The sequence below is a fragment of the Leopardus geoffroyi genome, chromosome B2 (genome assembly GCF_018350155.1).
Source record: "Leopardus geoffroyi isolate Oge1 chromosome B2, O.geoffroyi_Oge1_pat1.0, whole genome shotgun sequence".
NCBI classification, from domain to species: domain Eukaryota; kingdom Metazoa; phylum Chordata; class Mammalia; order Carnivora; family Felidae; genus Leopardus; species Leopardus geoffroyi.
The window spans coordinates 34,950,542-34,975,870 of record NC_059332.1 but is presented as its reverse complement, the minus strand read 5'-3'; the positions used below and the strand labels follow the sequence as shown (position 1 = coordinate 34,975,870).

At 49.1% G+C, this 25,329-nt stretch overlaps 1 protein-coding gene across 8 annotated transcripts in view; it reads right to left on the bottom strand.

Moving 5' to 3' along the window:
• BRPF3 (bromodomain and PHD finger containing 3) overlaps positions 1 to 24,652 on the bottom strand; it is a 33,940-nt gene extending 9,288 nt beyond the window's left edge. Inside the window, exons 1-10 of one of the 8 annotated variants that reach the window (XR_006717871.1) lie at positions 24,527 to 24,650; positions 19,683 to 21,159; positions 16,449 to 16,605; positions 14,006 to 14,137; positions 11,632 to 11,760; positions 11,029 to 11,341; positions 9,996 to 10,298; positions 7,862 to 8,368; positions 4,929 to 5,022; positions 1,091 to 1,188 (exon numbers count right to left, since the gene is read on the bottom strand). Coding sequence is in view for 6 of the 8 variants with exons in the window: in XM_045500798.1 (XP_045356754.1) it covers positions 1,091 to 1,188; positions 4,929 to 5,022; positions 7,862 to 8,368; positions 9,996 to 10,298; positions 11,029 to 11,341; positions 11,632 to 11,760; positions 14,006 to 14,137; positions 16,449 to 16,605; positions 19,683 to 21,133 (3,184 nt within the window). In the remaining 2 variants the exon portion in view is untranslated. Of the gene's footprint in view, positions 1 to 1,090; positions 1,189 to 4,928; positions 5,023 to 7,861; positions 8,369 to 9,995; positions 10,299 to 11,028; positions 11,342 to 11,631; positions 11,761 to 14,005; positions 14,138 to 16,448; positions 16,606 to 19,682; positions 21,160 to 23,508; positions 24,119 to 24,526 lie in introns of those variants that run through there. The other 7 variants (XM_045500798.1, XM_045500799.1, XM_045500796.1 and 4 more) reach the window with 7 other exon arrangements.
• Between the last annotated feature and the right edge of the window lie 677 nt (positions 24,653 to 25,329).

The window sequence follows — 25,329 nt, the reverse complement described above, 5'->3', positions numbered from 1 at the left end:
CAGTCAGACAACAATGAAACACGCAGGCATGCATTCATCAACACACATGTGAGAAAGAAACTGATGCTAAGGGAAAATAAAGCAGTTGGGAAAAGGAAAGTGGGGAAAGAAGCCCTGACGCCTGTGTTAGATGGGAGCTTCGAAGACCGGGCATCCAGGGTGCACAGCTCCCACAGGAGGGCTGCAGAGATGTCCTCGGAGAACAGCCCACCCTGTACCCACTCCACCTGTGCACCAACCAGCCCTCTCCTTTGGCCCTGCCTGGTCCTGTTCTTGAATCCCTTGGTCCAAAGAGACAAGACCCATGTACTTCCCTGTGTGGGTCGGCTAGAGTAGAATGTCTCATGAGGACAGGGCTGAAAGCACTGGATCACATGAACCTACACGGCAAGGTGTGAGATTCAGTGATAGAGGCTATCACTGATACTCCAGCAAGGGCAGACTGGCAAGACCCATGGAAATGACAAATACACACTCCCTTCAAGTTTAGCAGCTCTGCTTCTCTATAGAAGTGTATGCTCTCCAGGGCTACAAAAGATCTATGTACAAGGTTGCTCACTGCAACATTGGTTATAACAAATACATGAAAAGTCTAAATGTCCATCTGTAGTAGGCTGGCACTCCTAGATAATGGCACATTAGGCAGTCAATAAAAAGCACGGAAGGAGCTCCAAGATATATTATTAATTGAAAAAAGGCATGGTTTAGGAGAATACGTGTGTATTAGGCTTCTCTACCTATGCTCTTAAATATACACAAGTTTTGGCTTATATGCCTATAAATTACAAATAGAGAGACACAAAAGAAACTGCTAACAGTGGCTGTTCTAAGGAGGGGACCCTGGCTTTTCATTATGTACCCTTCTGTGCCTTTTTGATTTTTGTTATCATGGGCATATATTACTATTCAAATTTAAGATGAACTTAAAAAAAAAAAAAAAAAAAAAAGAGTATGAATGACCTGTGAGTGGGGGGCATCTCCTTGCCCAATGCCTGAGAGTTTGGAAGAATTAAGGGTTTGGCTGCAGCCGACAGAGCTGGTTCTTTGGAAGGCCTGGGCCCCCCAGATTCACCTGTACACCACTCCTCACCTGAGCTGCTGTAGTCAGAATCTCCATTTACACCTTCCAGGAAGGGTACACGAGATAGGGCTGGCTTCCCACGGCTGCGTTTGGGGGGCGTCAGACCACTGCATATAGAGCAAGAAGGCAGAGGGGGCGAAATGAGCCATTTCAATGACTAACATACCCACTCCTGCTCTCCTATCTCTGAGATGAGTGGAGCTGCAAAAACCGTTCAACAAGAATGGTTTCTCACCTTCCCCTAACAACTCACACTAACCCATGACACCCTTCTGACCACAAAATTCCCATGAGGCTTTGAGAGACCATTTCATGCAGGTGGAGGGACTCTGGAAAGAGACGCCTGCCTCCCTGCCCAGGGACTTTGGACTTCATCCAGATGAAAGGTCACTCCAGGCACTTGTCAATCCTTCCAGGGTCTAAGCAGCCTAGCCATGAGGAGGGCCCATCTCACATGGATCAGAATTCTTTTACTCTGTGGTTTCTACGGCTTCTTTAGAAACCAATTTATTTTTGAGGTACAAAAATTTGCCTCTTTCCCAAATGGTCTATAAAGGACACGTCTTACTCCTTAATTAGAAAAGACACTTTTTAATTAAAAAAAAAATCCACTTCTCACTTCCACTTTGTGTATGAAATTTTTCTTAGAGATGGACTTTTTTTTTTTTTTAATGAACAAGCAGAACAAGTTTTTTCCATGTGGTTACTACAAAGAGGTAAAACAATATATAGATATATTTGACAAAGACTAGAAAGGTAATAAAGCAAAAATGAGGATGGTAATACCAGAGTAATGGTATAACTGGAACCCACCCAAGGATCTGTAGTTTTAAACAGCTCCCGAAGCAATTCTAATGTACAACCATAGTTGGGAGCCTCTGGGCAAGAATGAAGTGGCTAGGGCCTTTTCCCATCCAAACTGTAAAAAATATCATTGCTACATAATTTTTCCACTAAAAAAAAAAAAATGCTTAAAAGGTGGGGAAACAATCTGCAGAAGAGTAGAAATGCTTAAGAAACCACTGGTGGGATAAGAGGAGGTTGGTGTTAGGACTGGTTGGGGAGTAGGGTACTCCTGTTCTCCTAAATCATACAGACTTTATCAGAGTCTTATTCAGAAAAACTTGTACAAACAGAACACAATGAATCATAATCCTTCAGTAACTGGCAGATTGGTAGTTTTTTTTTCCTGCTATTCAAAATTAGGACCTGTTTGGGGAAAAAAAAAAATTAACACCCAGTTTACATTTAGGATTCAGTTCCCACTCATCCTATAAAAATCTGTCACTGTGCTTAGAGACTCTGAGGCCTCTCAAAGTTCATTATTCTGGAGCTGGGGAGACATCTTCAAATATAACAGAAGAGGGCACAACAAGGTGCTTAAAAGAGAAACTCTGGAGCCAGACTACCTGGGTTCAGAACCTGGCTCTTATCTGTTTGTTTATGTTAATGTTTATTTATTTATTTTGAGAGAGAAAGAGACACATATGCACACAGAGCAAGCAGGGGAGGGGAAGAGGGAGAGAGAGAATCTCAAGCAGGCTCTGTGCTGTCAGTACAGAGCCCAATGTGGGGCTCAATCTCATGAAACACGGGATCATGACCTGAGCTGAAATCGAAAGTCTGACGCTTAACCTACTGAGCCACCCAGGCGCCCCTGGAACCTGTCTCTTCTATTCATGAGTTCCACGATGTTGAGCAAGTTACCTACCTTCTCTGAGGCTGCTGTGAGGATTTAATAGATTGATACACAGAAAACACTCAGTACAGCACATACCAACTACTCAATAAATGGCAGATGATAGTTATGTGGCAAATATTATATGAACAGCGGTAAATTTTAATGCCTCACTTTAAATATTATAAACTACTAATGTCGTACTATCAAATGATGAGCTCTGAGACAGATGAGCTTAGTAAAATAAGAGGCAACACCAAAACTAGGTCCATGTATTCCTGTTTCATAGAAAAAGCACAAGTGACTTGATATGGCCTGTGTTGCAGTCCTCTTTCCACATTACACAGACCAAAGCAGACAACCCAATCTATAATTATTCTGTTTACTGGTTTAACACTCATCTCCCTCTTCTAGAAGATAAGCTCCATGAGAACACATACCTTTATCAGTACTTAGAACAATGTCTGGCTTGAAGTAGGTGCTCAATTATTAATAACCAAAAGCATGACCCATAGAAAGAGGGAGCAGCTCCAATTTCCTCAGAAAATCATCAGGAAAGATAAACCCAGGGACAGGTGGGGAGGGGAATGGCATTAGTGACCACAGGTTCCTTCCAGGCTCTTTCTGATTCTAGGACTAGAGGATTCTAGTCTAATTAGTAAGTAAAATCTTCCTTTATGTACTTACCACCACAGTGGGGCAGGGGGAGGAAAGAAAGAAAAAGAAAAAAAATCCTGCAGTTGCAGTCCTGAATCTCCTGTTTTAAACCCTGAAATTCCACTGAGGTCCACTGAGTTAAAAAGGAAATGCCTTCCAAGGGCATTGTTTCCACACTGAGCAGGGCTCCAGACAAATCGGCGGCACAGACTGGAGTTCTGCAGAAAGGCAAACACACAGTCTGACCAGCAGGCTGACCAGAGCCTAGTCTGGCTTTCTTCTTGTGGTTCATGGCTGGGAAGACTGTCCTTCGTGGCGTGAAAAGCCCAACACACCTTCCACCTTTAGTCAAGGGCTAGGAGGGGACAGTTTGATAACCCCACTCCTTCCCCACCCCAATGAACTGGGTTTCCAGGCACCGTTACCTTTGAAGGGAGTTAAGAATTCCCACCCAGGACCAGGGTGAAACCATTTTGTAGGATTCCAAAAGCTCTGCCTCCTCTATGCCTAGTAACTATGTTTTTCCCATTCATTCCCCCTATATCTCTAGAAACCATGGAGGAAGACAGCTAAGGCAATTCTGAGGCTTGATGGGAGGAAAATCTCAAAGCAACCACGGAAAGCTGGGCTATGCCACAGTAAGGGGCCTCCCGTACCCACCACCCAGGAGCCCAGGAGCCACGGTAGAGTACCTGACAGAACATAATGCTCAACCTGCCTTGGAAGCACTTCAAACACTGCTGCCCTGGGACCTTTCCTCCCCTACTCGGAACTGAGGATCCATTCAGTAGCCATGTGGGGGGCCAGTAATTAGCCTTCAGGACAACTTGTTTCTCCTCTGTGGCACTGAGGGTCTCCCATTTCCAAGAGTCCCGCAGCCCCCAATTTCTTGCAGAGTACACTTAACACAGAGTAAGGATTCAATAAACTCGACTTGGAAGAAACTTTAACATTTTGGTCTCAGAAATCCTCCCTTCTGGTAAAAGAACAGGAAAAGAAACCCATCCTTTCCCAGCTCAAGGAGGGTAGAAGAGCTAGGGCCTTTGAATAAAAGGCCATTCTGAACTTCCTATCTGCCCATTTCTTACTCCCACACCACACCTCTACAGAGGCCTTTGCTATGATGCCCCAAAAGGCAAAGAGCAAAACTATGTCTGTAACTGGGTTATCAGGGTGGGCCAGGGGTGTGGGTGGGGGATTGGCTCAAATGTTAACTTCGCTGGGCGATACAGATTTGGCTGTCCCTGCCCTCTGGAGCCAAATTCGGCTTCACAAACCCTATAAAGCATCAGCATCACTCCTCCCCTCCTAGTCGGATCAGGCCTGTGAGTCAAGGGTCACACTGTTTCCTAGGAGCTACCAGAGTTACAGACCAGAGGCCTCAGGAAACAGCAGGGGTGGGGGAAGAAAAAACCTTAGATAAGCAGGAGGAGGCTCCATCTGTGGCTGAATGGAGAATAGAGGGACAGGTGGAGGAGCTGCCAACAAAGCTTTGGGAACAACTGTTCTTACCTGCAAGCTTCAAATGCCAGTCCACCACTGAGACCCAAACTACATTCTGAGTCAGACCCGCTTTCGGTGTGTTTTCCAAATCCGTTGGTCACGCCTGCCAAGGACACATAGTGTAAGCCTGAGTGCAGAAACCCCCCTTCCCCTGACACATGCTGCAGTGTGAGGTGGCCACCTGAGGAGGGGTGGAAAGGATGGTTGTTGCTTCCTGCATGGGAAATGGGTCTCGGGCAGTGGAAAGACCCTGATAAAGGTTTGGGGGAAATGTTGGCTAGGGAAATAAGTAGACCCCGCATTTTCCTTCTCATCCTTCTGGTTCAACTTGAAGGAAAACACAGCACACAGCTCACACCAGTTACTGTCATTTGGCTACAAAATGAAATACCAAGACTTCCCCACTCTGGCTGGCTCACAAGTCCCTAATTCTGCTTCTCATTTCAAGCCTCAATTATCAGGGAGTCTCCTCTGCCTCTTGGGGAGCCCACCCGCCTTGCCTCTTCAGATAAACACTCACGCCCTATCCATCACACAGCTGGCAACAGTGAGCTTCATTCTTTTGGGATGGTGTCAGCGGAGGCTGGGACAGGAGAAGGGCTGTGTCAGCCACACCCTGAGATCTCCAGCAGAGCTAGTCAGAGCTGGGGGACTTCAACAGATCTAGAGCAGACTGGACCTTCCTGGGGTGGGAAGACAGAATTCCCTGGGTTCTAAGCAAGGCTCCGAAATACAGGTCCTTTTTCCTCTTTAACCTCTGCTTCTCCTTTTGTGAACATAGTATCTTCTTCTTCTTTATAGAGGACAGTACTGAGTATGAATGAGAAGTCTGTTTATAGAAGGCGGCCGTATGGAAGCAAATGAAGACTGGTCATCCCAGGGACAGGAGGAGGCTCATCGGCTGTAGAGGCTTCAACTCTATTATCTGGTTCCTAACCACAATCCAGACAGAGTCCTACAAGTCTGGCAGCTGAGCCAAGCGCTTGAGATCTAAGTCACAGATACCTTGGCCAAGAAACTGTGAGGCAAGTTACACCACCTGTAAGAGCAGGTGCCTGAGCCAACACATCTGGACTCTAACCTGGCTCTGTCTCTAACATTATGGCTTCTGTTTGAATCACGAAGCCAGCTGTGCCTCAGCTGCCAAAGATCAATACCTGTTCTTGTGAGACTCCACTAAGGTCATACAGAAATATTCCTGGGTGCCAGGCCACTGCAATGGGGGACAAACAGATTCTAGCAGGTTCCCCAAGCAGTGGGCCCTCTTTAGGTTGGATGAGCCTGATATCCAGACCTATTTCCTATTAGAGGGATTTTTCATTTTTAGTGCACAGCATTCTCAGTGTTGTTTGGCTAGTCCTGATACAGTGGAGACAATGACAACAGTAACTGCTACCATCGACTGCTGTATGCCAAGTACTTTATACGGACTATTTCCAATTCTTGGAGCCCTGCAAGATAGATATCACTAGTCCCATGTTAGAAATAAGGAACAAGCTTGAAAGGTTAATTAATCTGCCCCAGGATACACAGGTGGTCAGAAGATGGGATATGAACCCAGGTCTGCCTAACTCCAAGCCTCAGACTCGATTCTATGAACTAATCTACTCCCTTAATACGGGGAAGCTTGGGCCAAACGGGAAGGGAAGGTATTGTTGGAAACAAAGTGTTAGGAAGGAAGAGAGAAGTATGTGCTAGCCAAATAGCCCAAAACCACCACATAAAAAGGCAAGAGAGGGACATGAAGAGCACAAGCCAAGAGTAGGCCCCTCCCCACCAAGTAAGCTCACCTCCCATATTTCACCAAGACTAAACCACACCATCCAGAAAAGAAGCCCTGCATATGCAGGCTCACCTCACCCATCCAGCCTTGGCTCCCGATGCTTCAGGAAGCCCCTCTCCAAACTGTCCTTCACAGGGATTCTGTCCTTGCTTCCATACACCCAGGCCTGAGCCTTCGCTCCATCTACTCCCTTCTTTTCTGATCTCTTCCCACAGGGCCAGCTCAGGCACCACCTTCATGGAACCTTCCTGACTCCTCTAGCTCCTAGTTGCTAAACACCTCCAGCAGTGCTGTCACCTAACACATAATCACATACTGTCTGGCACCATAACATCTCTGCACCTTTGCTCCCCACTGGACCATGAATTCTTCCAGAGCTGGAACTCAGTCTGACTCATTGTATGACCCCCTGTGACCAGCTTGTGCTGGATGTGTAGTAAGGACCCTTTGGTATGGCAGCCGCCATTACCTACCTCTGGAACCTCATCTCTAACCATGCCCTGGCTAACTCTGCTCCAGCCACACTGGTTTCCCCACTATTCCCCAGGCATGCGGGCATGTTCCCACCACCAGGGCCTGTGCACCTACTAGTTTATCTTTTTGAAGTGTTCTCCCCCAGAAACCCAAATAGCCCATGCCTTCAACTCCCTCAAATCTTTACTCAAATGTCCCCTCCCCAAGTCTCCCCTGGCCACCTTCTCTAATACCACCCCAGTATCCCCTATTCCCCTTCCCTGCTAGATTTTTCTCCATAGCTTCTGATACAAGGTACAGTTCACTCATTTGTTTTTAGTCTTTCTCCCCTACAAGGGAGACTTTTGTCTTCTGTTCAAGGACTTTTTTCCCCCCAGTGCCTAAATATCTGATGAATGAAGGAACTAAAGTCAAGGCAGGAACCACTTTATCATATATAGCTTTGCATTCCCTTCAAGGCCAAAGAAAGCCCCAGACACAATGTGGCCCTCTCAAATTACTTTCTCAAAGCCTCTTCTCCAGGCCACTACTCATGTGCCAGGCACAACTATAAGCTACGGATCCCTCAATGGTTCTACTGGCGTCCACAGGGACCATTAGGGAGGCAGCCAACTAGGGGAGGTGCTGGCTGGCAAGGCAAAGCAGGAAAGCAGATGAGAAGTAGAGAAGTCACAGGCGTGGTCACCTGTCTCCTCCTCCTGCTGGGGGGACCTCTCCCCTTCGCTCTCACTACAGCTCCTGCTCCTTGGCCGCTTCCGGGAGTGCCGTTCATCCTCGATGCTGGCCGGAGAGGCAGGAGAGCCCACTGTACCATGGTCCTCACCATTCTCTGGGGCCCTATCTGGGCTCCTCTGTAGCTTAACTCCATTTTTGGCCTTCTTGAAGAGGACGGATGTGCGGCGGCCCACGCCACTGAGTGGGGCACCAGCAGGGGTCTCAGGGGGCATGAGAGACACTCTGTTGATGCCATTGTCACTGAGCAGGCGTTGCAGGGGCTCACTCCCTATCTGCAGAGGTGATTTTTCCAAGAGCTCATCTTCTTCCACCTTTCTGGGCTTTAGGAATCGGCTTGGAGGCTTACTATCATTAATGGGTTTCAGAGTAGGGGGATCCGGAGGGGAGTCTTGCTCAGACAGGGAAGGTGCAGGCCCAGTGGGCTCGAGGGTTGGTGGGGGAGGCAGTATGGAGTCATCTGTTAGAGAAAAAGAGAACCTGCTTGAACATTTTAGAAAAGGTCTGCCCCTACAAGCCAGATAATGACTCTGATAAGCAAGAACCAAAGGCATTGGTTCTTGACATGTATCCCAGGTCTCCCATCTGAGGCAAAAAGAATGTAGGATTAAGTTTTATCAACATTAGTAATTCTAAACCCTATGTATGAGAATCATCTAGGAAGTTTCTTAAAAATTCCAGCGTCAAGGTCCGATCCAAGACCTTGAAACCAAATCTCTAATGATGGGGTGTTTTTTAAAAAAGCTTTACCAGGTGAATCTGATGAAGTGAGAATTACAAAACATTACTCCACACCTGAAAAAGCTGAAAGCTACCTGGCTTAATCAATAATCAGTTAAGTCTCAGCTTCACAGATTAGAGCTGTACAGCTCTCATTAGACTCAAGTGTTTTCCCTTCTGTCAATGTGTTCTGTTTCCTATCACCCAAGTGAAGCAAGGAGGACAAGCAGAAAGAGTAAGTTTATAAATGTGAAAAAGTGAGAGCAAGTAAGTTAAATCAGTGGCTCCCAAACATGTCTGTTCACTTACTATCTTGAAACTTTTAAAAATTAGAATTTCCAAGCCACAGCCCAGACTTCCTTAATCTGAATCTCTGGGATGTGAGGCCTGGGAATTTTGTTTTGAAACCCTCTGGAAGAAGCTTTGTAGCCGGTCAGTGGGCAGGACTCTGCACGGCCACAGCCCAGGAGTGGGATACAAGTGGCATGCTGGTTGCCACACAGGGAATCAGGAAGAGTCACTGCCAAATGTGACCTCCCAGCCACGTCCTTATTCTCAGCCAACCTAAAATAAAATGGGCCATTCCTTGCAGTTTGGGCCCTGGAGAGAACTACCCTCTGGAGATAACTCCGAACCCTTCTAGACTGTGTGGATGACAGACCCTCCCCAAGCTGTAGGCTCAGCTCTGAGGACCTGTATAAGGGAGACAATTCTGTCCCCAACGAAGTGGGGAGGATGGAAAGCAGCTCAGTTTTAAGACTGGGTCTCTGAGAATCACTTCCCCAGATGTCTCTTGCAATCTGACCTTTCTGCTTAGGATGGGCCTGTAGACTTGGCCAGCTGGGGTCAAAGCCATGAGGCAGTTCAAGAAGCCAGACCATCTTTAGGGTCTTTCTTCCTTTTCTGTCCTCCCACACCACAACCTAACCTGCTCTAAAAAAGCCTATCTACATGATGGTAGGTGAGCAAATATTTAACTCATATGTGCAATATAGCCATTATCAGGTACAAAATACTGTAATACTTCTTTATTAGTTAGTACAGAGCTGCTGGGCCCCAGCCTCTAAAACTCCCCAAACCTGTCCACAATCTAGCAACTAAATATCCCCATCAGTGGTCCCCGGAACCGACTCCAATGCAATAGCCAACATCTACTCTGATGAATTTTGGTCTCTACTGATTATTAAATATTTTGAATATCATCCCTGGATATACATGGAAGCATGACCTCTCCAAGGATTTTTGCTTGCCCACAAGGGTCTGACCTAAACTCAGGAAAGGATGCTTGCACCATCCTTGAGATTTTAGCTTAACCCTTACTCCCTTAGTTTGGCTTCCAACCCCCTGTCTGCCCCTGATTGTCTCACCTCTGTCCCCATCATCTTCTGGCTCCTCCTGTGGGGCCTGCTCCAGCACAGCCACATCCCCCTGGGGCCCTGCTGGCAGCTCCCCATTGGACACAGTCTTGTTCAGTGATGGTGGCTGTGGTGGTGGTGGCTGTGCCAGCTTCTGCCGAAGGGCATTGATCTCCCTGCGCAGCAGGCGGACGCGACGGGTCCGGGCCCCGCTGGACCGCATGGCGCTCACCAGGTCCAATTTCTCCAGCAGCTCCTTCAGCTGCACCTCCGGGGACAAGTGGGCCCGGTTCTCCGGGATGAGGATGTTGTCCACTGCCAGGGAGAAGGGAGGACAGAAGGGCTGAAGGATCTGCCCGGCCCAGGGCAAGGGGAAGGGGCTGAATCCTTTGGATGCAAAATATTCTCCTGGAATGCCTGGGCCAGTGGCTTCCAGCAGCGTCACTGTGGGGCCCTGGCCCTGGTAACACCGTTGCCCGGAGGGCAGCCACAGGGACAAGGTCAGAATCTGGGAAACATCTGCAGGAAGCTGTTCACAGTCATAATTACAGGCTCTGTGGAGCAGGCACGAGGCAGCTTGGCAATCTCCTGGGCCTGAGTGACTGGCTACTGCCATCGAGAAGCAGAGAGCTGGGGCAGGCAGAGTGTGGGGCTCAGAGGCAATTCCATTTTTCTGGTCCTCTACTTGCACTCTTCTGAATGAGCCAAACATACACTAGCATTGCACTCTCCCTGCCCCATGCTCTGGACGCTGTATAGAGGGCATCCAGAAGAGGAAGACCCCTGGTAAGGGTTTAAGTTTTCAAACAGACAGCCAGTACCTGATTCCTTTTCCTACCATTCAAGAAATAGTGAATTCGTTAAACTTTAGCTCCTAGAACTATTGCAAGCCACAAGCAGGAATATCCCAGTCTGGGCCTACCCTCAGCTCTCCTCGTGTCTACCCTAAATAGCTCCAAGGCCCACCCTGATCCCTGGCTCTCTGGGCTCCAACCCTGTGCCTCCTCTTGGTCCCTCTCCTCCCCACCCATCCAAGGCTTCTCACCGTCTTCCCAGGAGAAGCGGTAAAAGTCCTCCAATTTGGGTGACTCAGGCAAGTGGGTGCCCCTCTCGGGGTCATAGCCGATGTTCTCTGCCTGCCGCCGGGCATGCCGCAGGATGGCCCCTCCCAGGTCCCGCAGGCGGACAGCTGCTCGGTGGAAAATTGTGTCTTTAGCATTATACTTCATGCAGTTGGTAACTATAAGGTTAAAGTCCTCCTCAAACTCCTCCAAGGTGCGGTACAGGTGGGACTCCAGCTTCCGCCTCATGGTAGAAAAATCCATTGGCTTGGATATGAATTCCAGGTAATCTGGAACCTAAACATATAAAACCTGTACAATTACAACAACCATTTACTAGCCAAACAGGTGCACCCTTCACCAGCACTCTTGCCTCCCCATTTTCTGGTTTGGCACGCTGCACAGTCAGAGCCCCAGGGCCCTGGCCCACCCTGGCCTGCTAACTCCTCACCATGGGCAAGTCTACTAGCTTTGCCAGAAACCCCCAGGTGTCATACACCCTGTGGCCTGACCCCTTCCTGGCCTACTCAGACCCTGTTTCCAGTCCAGGAGGGGCTCACTGCTCAGGAAGTGGTGAGGGAACTTGCCTCACTCAGGTTGACAGGCTCGGCAAAGATGTGTGCCGGATCCTTCTCCTGCAGCAAGTCCAGTGTGGTTCTCAGCAGAACATTGAACGGCATAAGCTCCAGCTCCATCGCGGCCTGCTGGACTTTGACCTGTGCAGAAGGTGGAAAGAGATCAGGACACCCTCTGCGAAGAGGCACCAAACTTTTTCTTGATTACTTTTACCAATCACGTACAACAAATTTTCACAGGATATTAAGCTGACCGGTATATGAGGAGAGATCACCCAACTTTCAGCCTAGAAATAATGACCAACAGCTACTGCTGTGTGAATGTTCCCTACATATAGAGCACCGTACCAAAACTTACAATAACAGTTAACACTTTCATAGTCCTTCCTAAATGCCAAGTAACATTCTAACCATTTTATGGAACATTAACAACTATATCAGGTAGGTACAGATGAGGTGTTTTACATGGAGAAAACTGAGGCACAGTGAGACTGACCGGCCCAAGGCTACATAGCCAGTAATGAGCAGAATAGGCATTTAGTCTCAGCCTGATTCCACAGTGTGTGTTCTTGACTACTATGCCACACTGCTTCTCTACTTATGTTACTTTGATTAATCATCACAATAATCCTGAGGGAGAAATTATTATCCTCATTTTACAAATCTGGAATCTGAGATTTGGAAGTATAATGAGGAGTCACTAACCCAATGAGATAGGACTTGAACCTAGCTTTGTCTTAGTCCAAAGAGCACACTGATGATTTAAAATGTGACTCGGGCCAGCATTCCCACTTAGTATGCTAAGCTATTGATCCCATTGGCCTTGAGGCCATCTTGGGATAACTAAGGCCTCTAGGCTCACCTCCTCAGGCAGCAAGAAGCCTCACATATATACAGTGACAGTAGTACATTGCACAAATGTTATTTTCTATGTATGCCCTAATGCTAAAAGGTTGGGAAGCCACAGATTAGATTATGAAATGTTTCTCCTTCTTAGTGACATCAAAATAGGCCTGACTGCTTCCTTTCCCCTTTTATCTCTCTGAACCAGAGGCAAGAAGAAAAGCTCAGCTGTGCGACCAAGACTGGGATGGCACAGAGAGTCTGAATCCATACAGAAGGTCCTGAGATGTCCTCTATGCCACCCACACACACTATGTATGGCAAGAGCTGCCCAGTCTCAGAAATGGAAACTCAGACTCCAGGTCTACAGAGAGAAGGGCTCGTGCTGGGGCTGAATAGTGAAGTAGGATTTGGAGAAAGAGAGAAAGGAACATCTTTAACCCAGGCCTCTGAAGCATGCAAGGAACAGCTGCTATTCCTAGACTGGAGAGAATGGTTTTGGCTTGTCACTGATCCAATTAATAGTATTTACTCTCTGCCCTGTGCAGAGTGCTGCAGTAGACACTTCAGGGAGACAGACTATCGATAATGGTGATGCTGACAGCTGACACTTCTATAGCTCCCATTGCATGCCAGGCACTGTTCTAAGCTCTTTATATATAGTAAGTCATCTAATTTTCACAACCTTCCGGTGTAGGTTCTATTATTACCCCCATTTTACAATCAAGGAAACTGAGATATAAAGAGTTTAGCAATTTACCCAATGTCACATAAACACTAAATGACAGAAGCAGATATAAAACCAGGTAGTCTGGTGCCACAGTTCATATTCCTAACCCCTCTGTTACACTACTACCTCAACGTTGCCCATGCTTAGAGGCTTAGAATCTCCTTGAGTCAAAGCTGGAAATTTGTTTTTAATTTCTTTAAATGTTTATTTATTTTTGGGAGGGGGAGGGAGAGAGGGAGAGAGACAGACAGAGTGTGTGCACACAAGTGGGGGAGGGGCAGAGACAGATGGAGATACAGAATCTGAAGCAGGTTCCATACTCTGAGTTGTCAGCACAGAGCCCGACGTGGGGCTCGAACCCATGAACCGTGAGATCGTGACCTGAGCTGAAGTCAGATGCTTAACCGACTGAGCCACCCAGGTGCCCGAGGTTGGAATATTTGAATGATTCAAGACCATAAGGGCCAAGTGAAAACTCTCAGAAGCTCCCAGGCCAGCCTCAATGCCCATCAGAATGGGCTGAGAAGCTTTTCAAAATACTCAAGGCCAGAGTCCTGAGATTTTTTTGGTCAGAAACTCCAGGGATGGGCTCAAGCATATGATAATAGCTTATGCTTGAGGCCACCAGAAGCTGAATCTCCATAGTTAGAAGCCATGTGCAGCACCATACCAGTACAGAGTAGGCAGGCTTTGGAGGGCAGGAAGGTGAGAAAGGTGACACCAGGCAGAGGCTCCTGGCTCTCCTGATGCCACACTGAGAGCGGGAGAAAAAGATTCTGAACAAGAATCCTGGAGCTGGGGGCTCTTCCTCACCTGTTCTCGCTTGAGCTTCTCTCTTTTCCGAATCAGCTCAATCAGCAGCCGCGCCCGCTCCAAGTCATGCCGGAGCTTCTGCCAGTATTTCAGCTCTTCCTTCACTGCACTGGTCTTCTCATCCTGCTCTCGCTGCAAGAAGGACAGGAAAGGAAGGAGGAGCTGGGGGCCTCCCTTTTACCCAGAGTGCCCTCCCTGTTCAAGTCTCACAGGGCCTCGGCAGGTGACAGCCCTTGACCCTTGTTGACCCACACTCCTGAGAGCCCTTCCACCCCTCCCTCTCCACCCATGCCCTCTTCCTCTGCTCCCCCAGCCTCGCAGCAATGTTTCTTGCATTGCCCCACAATAACCTTCACTGCTGGAGTGAGATATGTGACTGCTTCCTCTACCCCTGAGGACACCAGGGGGCAGCTGTGCCTCTCAGGGATAGAAAGAATTTCAGAAGGAAAACTAATAGACACCTCAAGGTGGAAAGAATTTCACCCTACAGCTTCGACTTGGCTAGAAAACAAAGTGAAGTTCTTACTACCAGCCTGTACTAACTGACTTGACCATATTTTAAAATACCACCAGCACCAAAAAAGATGATTCCTGCCCTAAAAGAGGTTACAGTATAGTTGGGGGAAGGCAGAGGCCTAGGGTTTGACACATAAGGGCACAGTAGCATAAAGACAAATAATAAAAACTCAACAGATAAACTGAATACAAAATGTTAAGAGAATGTAAAATAGAAAGGATCTGAGTGGGTTGGGGTTAGGTCTGGGAAGGCTTCCGGTGAAAGCACTCTCACTAGGGGTTTACGGTAGTGATGGACACGGATGAACAAAGCAGTAAGGAACCAAAGGGACCACAGAGAAGAAGTGTTGGAAGAAGCAGAATTAGTGATTTTTTTGCCTGGTGAAAAAAAATGGCCTGGCCAGAGCAGAAAAGCTGGATAACCATAAAAGTTAAGCAAGATCCAGGATTCAGCTGATAAGAAGGCTCAAACTCCATGCAAAGGATCCTGGATGTGGCCTGCCTGGAGAGGGGGAATATATTCTGGAAATGGAAGTGACAAGATGGAAAATGGTATGTGAATGAGATAGTATCAGTAGTACAGCAAAGAAAGAATCAGAGGTGGGAGACCAACTAGAAAGCTACTGCTGAAATTAAGGGGGCATGGGTGAGCAGGGGAGCTGTAGAACAGAGACAAAGGATCAGATACTGATAAACTCCTCCAAAGTTGCATAAGGGATGATTAACTGTGGCTTGTTATGGAGGGAAGAATCAAAAGTAACTCCAAGGTGGGGAAATGTCTGAGAAAGAAGGTTCCATGTCAATATTAGGGAAATACATTTATGAGAGAAGAATAATGAATTCAGTTTCCAATATATGAATTCTAGGAAACAACATCTACAAGAACATCTATGGTTTCTCTGCCCCAGGACTGAGGGCAGAAAAAAGGGATGAGGACAAGAAAAGAAACCTGCCACACTTATTTACAACTATGAGAGTGTACAGCTCTCCAAGCCAATGGGCAGGCAGCACAGTCCCTGGGAATGTTAATATTGCAGTCAAAGGGTGGAGGAGGAGCAAAAGGGTGTGACAGAGAAGCTCTAAGACAAGGTGATCCATGGTGACAAATGTAGCCCAATGGACAATACAATGAGAATCTGAGGTAAGGCTTGCTAGGCTGGGAGGAGGTGGCTGATGTTCTAGGAGAAGCTACAGGGGAGCAGGTGGACCATTTCAAGGAAGGACGAGATACAGACTTGCACTTCAGGATTTTAGTTACAAAAGGCAAAAGTGCAATCAGATAGAACCCAGAGGGCACCAGAGTCACGTAAATGATTGCTTCATCTCTGGGGTAGTGGTGTGGAAATATTTAAAGGCAGAAGTAATGGAGCAAGTGAAGAGGGAAAAAGAAGTAAATAGTAAAAAAAAAAAAAAAAAGAGTCTCTCACGAGGCTTCCACCATCTCAGAAAAGAGTAAACATGCAGCAACTCCGTGGCTAAAATGCCACAATTGGCCAGGCTGTGTGCTACAACTGAGATGGCACATTTGTGTGTTTTCTATGAAACATTTTTGGCAGATGTCAGTATAGTGTGTTAAGGAAAGTGCTCCTTGTCCTAATTCATGCAACATGGCCACCTGGCTCTCATTCAGCCCATGCCTTCCTTTCTGCCATGTCTGCAAGGTTTTCCCCACATAATGGAAAGTTGGGCTTATTCTCCACTCTCCCCTAGAATATGCTTCAAAGTCAAGCCTCTCCCATCCAGAAGGAGCTGCTGTCTGGTCCCAAAGACTCTACAGTGTTGGAGGTCATTCCTGGGCTATGCCTCCTGGAGGGGTGACCGCCTACAGGTAAAGGCTCTGCAGAGGACTCAGGGAGGGGTTACCCCAACCATCATTTCTTCTCCTTCACCCTCCACCTCCTCCATCATCTTCAGTCACTTCACCTACCTGCTCGGCGTTTCTTTGGGACTGCAGGTGGGAATGCAGGCGCCGGATGAGGGGGACACCGTTCCGTGCCTGCCGCTTCAATAGCCAGTAGTTGTGAAGCCGCTGTATGAATTGGTTTTTCCTCTGAAAGGAGAGACCACTACAGATCTTGTTCAACCTTGAGTGGAGGCACAGGGAAGTGAAAGACAAGGTCAGTGGGCAGCCCTGATTATAGCTTCCTATTCAGACCCTGGTTCATTTCTGAACCTTATATATAAAAGAATATAGGATAAAGTGGTCAAATGCCTAACCTCAGAGAAAGGCTTAAAAAAGACAGCAAAGTTAAGCAGCTCAGATTCAGCGTGAGATATATCGCCTGATTTTCTACTTCCTACCTTGCAGTCCTGATTCTCCAAAAAGAACCCTCTCCCAGGAACCCTGTTTCCTACAATCCTAAGAAACAGGCCTGTGCCCCATACCCCTACACTTCTCTTGATAAAAGCAGCAAAAGAAGGCAGGAATTTGAGTAAGCTATAGGCAATGTGGTCACTGTTTCCAGCCACCCTGTGGCTGAGGGTCTCCCCAGACCAGGGAATAGTCGATAGCCAAGCTGGAAGGAAAATTAGTAGAACTACACCAGGCTACTGCTTTCTGAGCTCAAACGCAACACCTTGGAGTTGTCTGACCCCTGGTTTTTAATTAAAGATCTCAGCAGCCTAAAAATGTCTAATTTTGAACCAAATAATAAAAAAAAAAAAAACTGGATAAGAGGATGGAGAATCTGAAAACTTAGCTGGCTAAACTAACCCAATAGAGAAATCTTAAAGTAAGGATTTAAGCCAATAATACGTGGGGACGATGGAGGGGTAAGTGAAAGGGAAAGGAATTAATAAACCTATAATCTTTATGTTAACAGCCCTGTTGCGAAGTGGGTAACATTATTCTCACGGTAACAAAAGATGGAAAGGCAGCTTAGGAAGAGAGGCTGAATAAACTATCAAAGTCACTAATGCAGCTAAAAATATGGTGGCGCAGTGCGCCTGGGTGGCTCAGGCGGTTAAGGGTCTGACTCTGGCTCAGGTCATGATCTTGCAGTTTGCGGGCTCAAGCCCTGCATTGGGCTCTGTGCTGACAGCTTGGAGCCTGGAGCCTGCTTAAGATTCTGTGTCTCCTTCTCTTTCTGCCCCTCCTCCACTCACGCTCAGTCTCTCAAAAATAAACAAACATTAAAAATAAATAAATAAATAAATAAATAATAAATAAACAATGGTGGCCCTGGATGGGATTTGAATCAATGATCCCTCTGCTACACCATCCTGTGTCCTAAAATTGGTTATTTACACAGTAAGCAAGGCCTCAGTGCCCCTGCTATGTTTCCCCCACTTCCTCATCTCACTGCACTGAAAGGAAGGTTAAGTGTGGCTAAACAAGAAAGTAAAACCTAACAAGGGTGGGCATGTTGGGCTGGACATTGATCACCTAGGCCTTGTGCCTATCCAAGGTCAGACATTCCTGCCCCAAAGCCAAGCTTAAAAAACCAAGACCTAGGCCTTTCCCCAAAGAACAGATTCCCCACCAATGCCCATGCCAAGCACACCTGCCCAGATGCAGGCAGCCCCCTCCCTCTACAACCTCTTGGCTATGGAGGGTCCCAACAGCATTTGTGCAGGTAGAAAAAAGAATAATAATAAAATAGCAGCAGCAGCAGCAGTAGCCACCATTTATTGAGCACTTACTATTTACCAGGCACTGTGCTAAGTGCTTTACTTATATTATCTCATTTATTTCTCACAACAACTCTATCAGGTTCATTAACAAATAAATAAGACTTGAAGAAATAACTTGCCAAAGTTCACATGGGTAGTTAGCGACAGGAGCAAGATTCAAAAGCAGGTCTGTCTGGTTTCTTAGCCAGCACGCTAAGGCCTCTGCAAGACACATCTATAAGAGCAGATATGACAACCAAAAAGTCTAGTCCCAGGGCACAGCCACCCTACAGATGTTACTAAGCGTGAACTCCAGTCAACATCAGGGAAGAGGGTAGCCTACAACAGCTCTGTGACTAGAAGGCATTTCCAGTTGACTGAATTCTAACTCCAGTCATGGCTCACAAGAGCCTCTCCCTCCTGCTCTGCTCCACTCTTATGTCTCCTTCCCAGACTGACAAGTCTGTTTGCCCGTTCCTTACACAACTCATTCCCCACTACCCTCTAGCACTCTTTTCTCCCTATCCTTTTCAACAAGAGAGACAAACAGCAGGAACAGAGCCTGGAGGCATCATGAGTTCCAGCTCGTGGTCAGGTTCTGTTGCTTTCCACCTGGTTCCAGCCCTTTGAACAGGACTTGGCATATAGTAAGTGCTCAATAAACATCTCATTGAATGAATAAAGGAGTGAACAACTTTACCTCCTGTTGCCGCAGTTTCTTCATCTGGGGGTGTGGGAGAAGGTGCAAGGACTACATTAGATTAAATAATCTTCAAGATTCCTTCCTACTCTAACACTGTATACTTTGCAAAGAATATCACCCTTGAGATGACCTTCCAGTGAAAAATCTTTCCTGTCTCTGGCTTTTCTGCCCTCTAACAGCTACTTCTCTAATGGTTTAAAATAGATACAATGATGTCTCTACAGACTCACTAGGGGCCAAGGTGGCTTAGACATACAGTTGAGCTGAGTGATCCTTTTCCCCCTAAATCTAAAGCTTCTCAAGAAGAGAAATAGCATATCCTCCCCACACCACCACCCCTTCACAAAAAGTCTCCATCATTCTCAGATTAGAGCCTTCTAGATAGCAGGCACCCACAGTGGTTCTCAGTTCTATCCCCCCAGGGGTTTTTGGAAACATAGGGGATTGTCACAAAGACCAGGCAATGAGGGAGTGGATACAAATGGCACTTACAGATCAGGGATGCTAAACATCAAGAAATGTATGGGACAGTCCTAACGATAAACAATCATCCCATCCAAAATGCCACTTGTGCACCTGTTGAAAAATGCTGCCTTAGACATCCTTCACCTGGGTTTCTAAGCAACTTAATTTTGTCTCACCTTGAAGCCAAGGAAACACACTGCTGTCAGGGCACAATCAAAACCACAAACCAGACCAGGGACCAAAGGAGAAGTCTAAATTTGAGGGCACAGAAGAGAACAAATGTTCACCAACCATGCTTGGGGAAGGAGGTCCTGGCTCAGGGCCAGCACCAGCCCAACCAGAAACCATCGGTCCATGTGGAGACCTCCTGACCAAGCTTACCTATATGAGGGGATCTGTGGGACAGTGACCATGGGGACAGTGGACGGTGTATCTCGGCCCATTTCCTCTGGCTCCTTCTTGATTTTCTGCTTCAAAGTCATCTTGCTCTTCTTGGGCACTCCCTTGAGGGGGCCACCTACCCCGCCTTGGCCTTCATCTTCCTCCTCTTCTTCTACCTCTTCCTTCTCTTCCTCCTCTCCACAGCCCTCCTTCAGGCCTTCCTCATCCCCAGCCTCACTGAGGCTTCCAGGGGAGTCACCCTTCCTCCTAGCAGTGGCAGCACCTGGCGGCGAGTGGGCCTCACAGTAGGCGGTCTTGCGTACTGTGAAGATGGTGCCATTGAGGCTGGTCTCACGCATGGGCTCAATCTTCATGAAGAGCCCAGCCCGCTGTGCACATGTCACATGGAAGGCCGTGTAGCAGTTCACCTTATGGCACTGGATGGCTGCACCCAGCCCCTTCTGCTTGCAGATATAACAGGTTAGTTTCCAGCGGGCAGGTGGGATGTTGTCAATGCCCTCGATGGGCTCCAGGAACACGGTGTTAGCGAAGCAGACTTCAGGGATCCAGATGGCACACACCACGTGGGCCCAGTGCCCATCACTGGTCTGTTTGAAGGCGCCGCCCTTATTGGGGCAGAGGACGCAGTCCACAGGTCGGGAGGGAGACTGTAGGCAGCAGCGGCAGAGCCACTGGCCCTCAGGGATGTAGGGGACACCGTAGCACTCCTGGTGTACAGCCAGGTTGCAGATATCACAGAAGAGAATGACATTGCTGTTGTGGCATTCGTCATCCAGGCACACACAGCAAAAGGCGTCTTCATCAATGAGTGACTGCTGGGCCCCACTGCTGCGACTCTCCAAGTAGGACTCCTTCTCAAGCCGGTCTACCAGCAACTCAAAAGTGTCTGCTGACACCAAACTGTGCCCATCTACTCGCCGCTTCTCATTCACCATGTCCAGCCAGGCAAGGTCCTCCTCATCCATGTCGTATTCTACCTCCGCATCCAGGTCTTCAGGTGGCTTCTCGATGTAGCGGTAGTAGGCAGCAGGCAGTGGGGGTGCTTCTGGCTGGCTGCCTGAGTCCACCATGCGAAAGCTGGGTTGCGGGAGGTGGAAGGAAGTGCCGGATGCATGCTTGGAACAGGACTCCTTCTTCTTGCCCTTGGAGGAGGGTTTTTTGGACTTGCCAGGAAACTGAGGCTGCTCACTGTTCTCCTTGTTACTATTGCATTCGGTGATATCCTGGGCAGTCAGCTCGTCCTCTGTGATGATCTTGAGTGGATCATAGATGCTGATTCGATGCAGGCGTCCATCGATGTCCACCTCGACAATCCTTTGGGCCTGAGCATATGTCAGGGTCTCCCGAGTAGGTGAGCACTTCAGACTGTAGGGAGATGGGGAGCGCCGACCCTCGGCATTCTGCCGCGACTTCCGGCGCGGCTTCCTCATGGCACCTGGGAACCAAGGGGACAGGCCTAAGGAGAAACCAGGAAACTGAGTTGAATGTTCAGGCATGCACTCATTCACCCTTCCATCTGATCGAATGGCCACCACGAAGACTGTCTGTTCCCTCTGCCTGAACGTCCTGCCCCTCAGACATCATCCACACAGCTTCCTCCTTCGCTTCAACTTTTTTCACAAACACTGCTTCTCAATGAGACCCTCTCTGACCATTCTACCTTAAACTGCAAATCTCTTTCCCCCATCAACAATCTTTCATTTTGCTTTATTTTTCACTATGACACTCACCATTTTTTATCATGCTATGTAATGTGCCTATTTATCATAAATGTTTGCTTCCTTCCGTTAGAATGCAAGCTCCACGAGGGGAAGATTTTTGTCTATTTTGTTCACCGCTGTATTCCCAGCACCTGGAATGATACCTGGCTCCTTAATAAGCACTCTAGGTGCTCCGTCTAATTGAAAGGACAGAAAAGTAAACAGATCTTGGGGCGCCTGGGTGGCTCAGCCGGTTAAGCGTCCGACTTCGACTCAGGTCATGATCTCACAGTTCGTGGGTTCGAGCCCCGTGTCAGGCTCTGTGCTGACAGCTCAGAGCCTAGAGCCTGCTTTGAATTCTGTGTCTCCCTCTCTCTCTGCCTCTCTCCCACTCATGATTTGTCTGTCTCTCAAAAATAAATAAACGCTAAAAAAAAAAACTTTAAAAAAAGAAAAAAAAGCAAGTCATTACAAATGATCATTACAGATCATTACAAAACAACACAGGGAGAGATCTAAAATTCTAATGATGTCCTACCTAAGGCTGTGGGATACCTACCTATGGAAAAGGATGGGGTGGTTAAGGGTTCAGAAAAGAAGAAAACAAAAAGAGCATACACTTTTAAGCTGTGCACATGAACAGTGGCCCCACCAGAGGATCAAAAGCTCACAGGTCTAAAGCCCTCTCCCAACCCATCTTACAATGATCAGAAGCCCTATCCCCTAACCACACCCAGGAGTGAAGAGGTGAAGGCACCTGAAATGTCTACTATGTACAGTCTAAAGACTTCAAACTACAGTATAAAGGGCTTTCTCTGGAAAAGGCAGCTTTGAGGATGCACTGGCTAATACATTTCTAAGCAGAAACACTGGAAGCTCTGGGAGTGGTCCACAAGTGGCACTGAAGTTTTAAGTGGCCTATCTGAGACCCTCATTGGACCCAAGGCCAAGATGATTGGGGCAATATCTGAGGTAAACTCTCAATGCATTCTCTTGCCTCAGAAGTCCCTCTCTCCCCAAATCCTTACATTTAGTTTGCCCCTGTGCAACAAGGAGAAAGCCCTTAAGTTTCCCATATCATTCTCTGGATAAAGGGAATCATGACAAGCTCATAAGGAGCTACGGCAGCAGTTACTGAGGCCATCACTACTGGGAAAGACATTTGGAGATACGGGGCTCCAAGTGGGGGCAGAGACTTGGAAAGGTAACACCAGTGAGAGGATTTCAAAGAGAAAAAGGGTCTGTCACCTTGGTTGCAGGATCTACCACCTTTATCTATAAAAGCAAAGATGATGATGATAATTTAGCACACTTTTGCAAACTACAAATCCTTCCCCCCCCCCTTTTTTTTTTAATTTTTAAAGTAATTTCTACCCTCAACATGGGGCTCGAACTTACGACTCTGTGATCAAGAGTCACATGCTCCAACTGAGCCGGTCAAGCACCCCAGTCCCTTTTACTTTTAATTATTTCTCTCAACTAGCTTGGGAGGTAGGATAGATATTATCGTCTCCATTCTACAGATGAAGAAACAGAAGCTCAACAAGATGTCACTCAACCCAGAGGTAGTGAGTGATAAAGCTACAGTTCAAACCCAGGTCCCCTGACGGGTTGAACTCATCTCCCTGGGAAGGAAGACCACCACAGAGATGCCGTGGTCTGGTTCAAAAAGAGGCTCTGGGGCGATCTAGGTTCCAACCTTGGTCCTGCGTGACCTGGAGAAAGTCACTGAATCTCTCTGTGCCTCCACGCTCCACCAGTAAAATGAAAAACTCTACCTCTTAAGCGTTGCTCTTGGTCAACAGAGAATTATCACCACCCTTGTTTAAAAGGCCTTCCAATCCCCAAGTGTGACTGAAACACACAAACAAACACCGACTTGGCTGAGGAACAGTGGCGGGCAGGCACACGACCCATTGGGAACAAAAGGCAACAGAATCATCACAGCAATTCTGTCCAGGTTCCAGAGACCCTTGGCCACTACATGCCTGACAAATGCCAAGTCCCTGGGGGTAGCCCAGGCCAACAGACCTGCCTCACTGCCCCCACGCCTTCGCGGGCAGGGAGAACCTCGCAGAAGTGTGAAACCCTACCTCGGTACTAACCTGAAATCCTCAGAGTATAGAGGGTGTGGACCCTCCTTTGTTAAAGCGCTGTATGTTCTTCCTCCCTACCAGCTACCACCTCCTTGGCAGCGTGGGGTAGTCCTCACCCAAGCAGCAAGTATCTAAGGAAAACCTCTTGGGTCCTCCCCAAGCCTCCAGGCACCGGGGGGCAAATTCTGGAGAGGGAAGGGCGGCTGCTGAGGAAAAGGAGTTTCGCCCGCAAGGAGCTTACAGTCCAGTTTTTTGGCGGGAGCGTCTCATCCCACACAGCCCTTCCCACAGACACGCGTCCAAATACCCCCAACACCCCCAGAGGTCTCCTCAGGACCCCAGAAGCCCCACTTGCCCACCCCACCCAGGTCCCCGAAGAACGAGGAGTTTCTGCAATTAGACCCTACCCCCTGTACCCCCACGAGATACTCATGAGACAAGGGAGAACCCCAGCCAAGGCTCCTGCCCCTTTAAAGGGGCACCTCTTCCAGAAAAATCTTGACCCTTCCGAGGAGAAAGGAGGGAAATAACATCTCCTCCCCCAAGGGGAGGGGGGCGAGCGCGCCAGAGACAGACTGACGCGCAGTCCGACCCTCAGACAGAGAAAGCTAGCGCCAGCTAACCAGCGGGGCAGAGAGGCGAGCGCCCATTGGTCGCCTCACCTGCCCGTCAGCAGAAACCAGGGGGCCAAGGGCCGTTCGGGGGGCGGAACCTTCTTCTGGCCTGACCAATTGGAGAGCATGGCGGGGGCGGGGCTCGGCGGCTCGCCAGCCAGGGCCGGGGGGGAGGGAAACAAGATGGCGGCTGCGGGAGGGGGTCCTCGCTTTTCAGCTCCCCCCTCACCCGCCTTCTCCTTCCCCGCCGCCGCCCTCGCTCCAGGAGAGCGCTTTCGCGCCGCCCCCGCCCCGCTCGGGAAGCCCCCTGCTTCCCTCTCCCTGGCCCCCCCCCCCCGCGCGCAGTCCCTGGTCCCCGTAGGCCCCGCTGCCCCCGCCCCCGCTCCGTTCGGCCCCTCTGCCACCCCCATTACCTCAGCCGCCGGCCCGGCCCCACCGTTCGGGGCCCCTGGGCGCGGGCGGGCCGGCCGTCGAGCAGGTCGGCGCGGCCCTGGGAGCGGAGCGCGGCCTTCTCCCGCGCTAGCCTCCGCGGCCACCGCCGTGCCCCCTCCCGGCCCGCGCAGGGGCCCCGGCCCGGCCGCCGCCGCCGCTCCCGGGGGAGGAGGGGGAATGAAGCCGCTGCCGCCGCCGCTGCCGCCACGGAGCCCGGCCGAGGGGAGGGAGGGATCAGCCCCCAGGCAGGATCCGCCCCTCCGGCCTCCCCCCCGCCACCTCCACCCCTTCCCTCGCTCCCTCCCTGGCTCCGCGGGCTCTCCCGCTGAACAGGAGCGAGAGCGCGAAAGAGGGGGGAACGCGGAGAAAATCCCCCCGCCCGTGCCCGGCGCAGCGGCGGCCGGGGCGGCGCGGAGAGGAGCGCGGAGCCGCCGCCGCCACGGGGCACCGTCCCCGGCTCGGCCTCACGGTGGCGGTGCGGACGCGGCAGGGGCGCGGAGCAGAGACCGGCTCTGCGCCCGCCGCGGCCGTGGCTCACCCCGGCGTACCCCGCCGCCGGGCGAACCCCACAAGACAGCGGGGGACGTTCGGGTCTGGTTGGGAAAGACCGGCATCCCTAACTCCTTAGAGTGGTCAGTCGTCCACTCCCCCTGCTCCTGCGAGAGGTGGCTACGGTTTGGGGCAACAAACCCCCTACCCGAGCTAGAGGGCCCCTGCAGAGGTTAAGCCAGGGGAGTAATTGGAGTCAAAACCCGTCTGTAGTTTCTTGGGGTGCAGGTGCCTG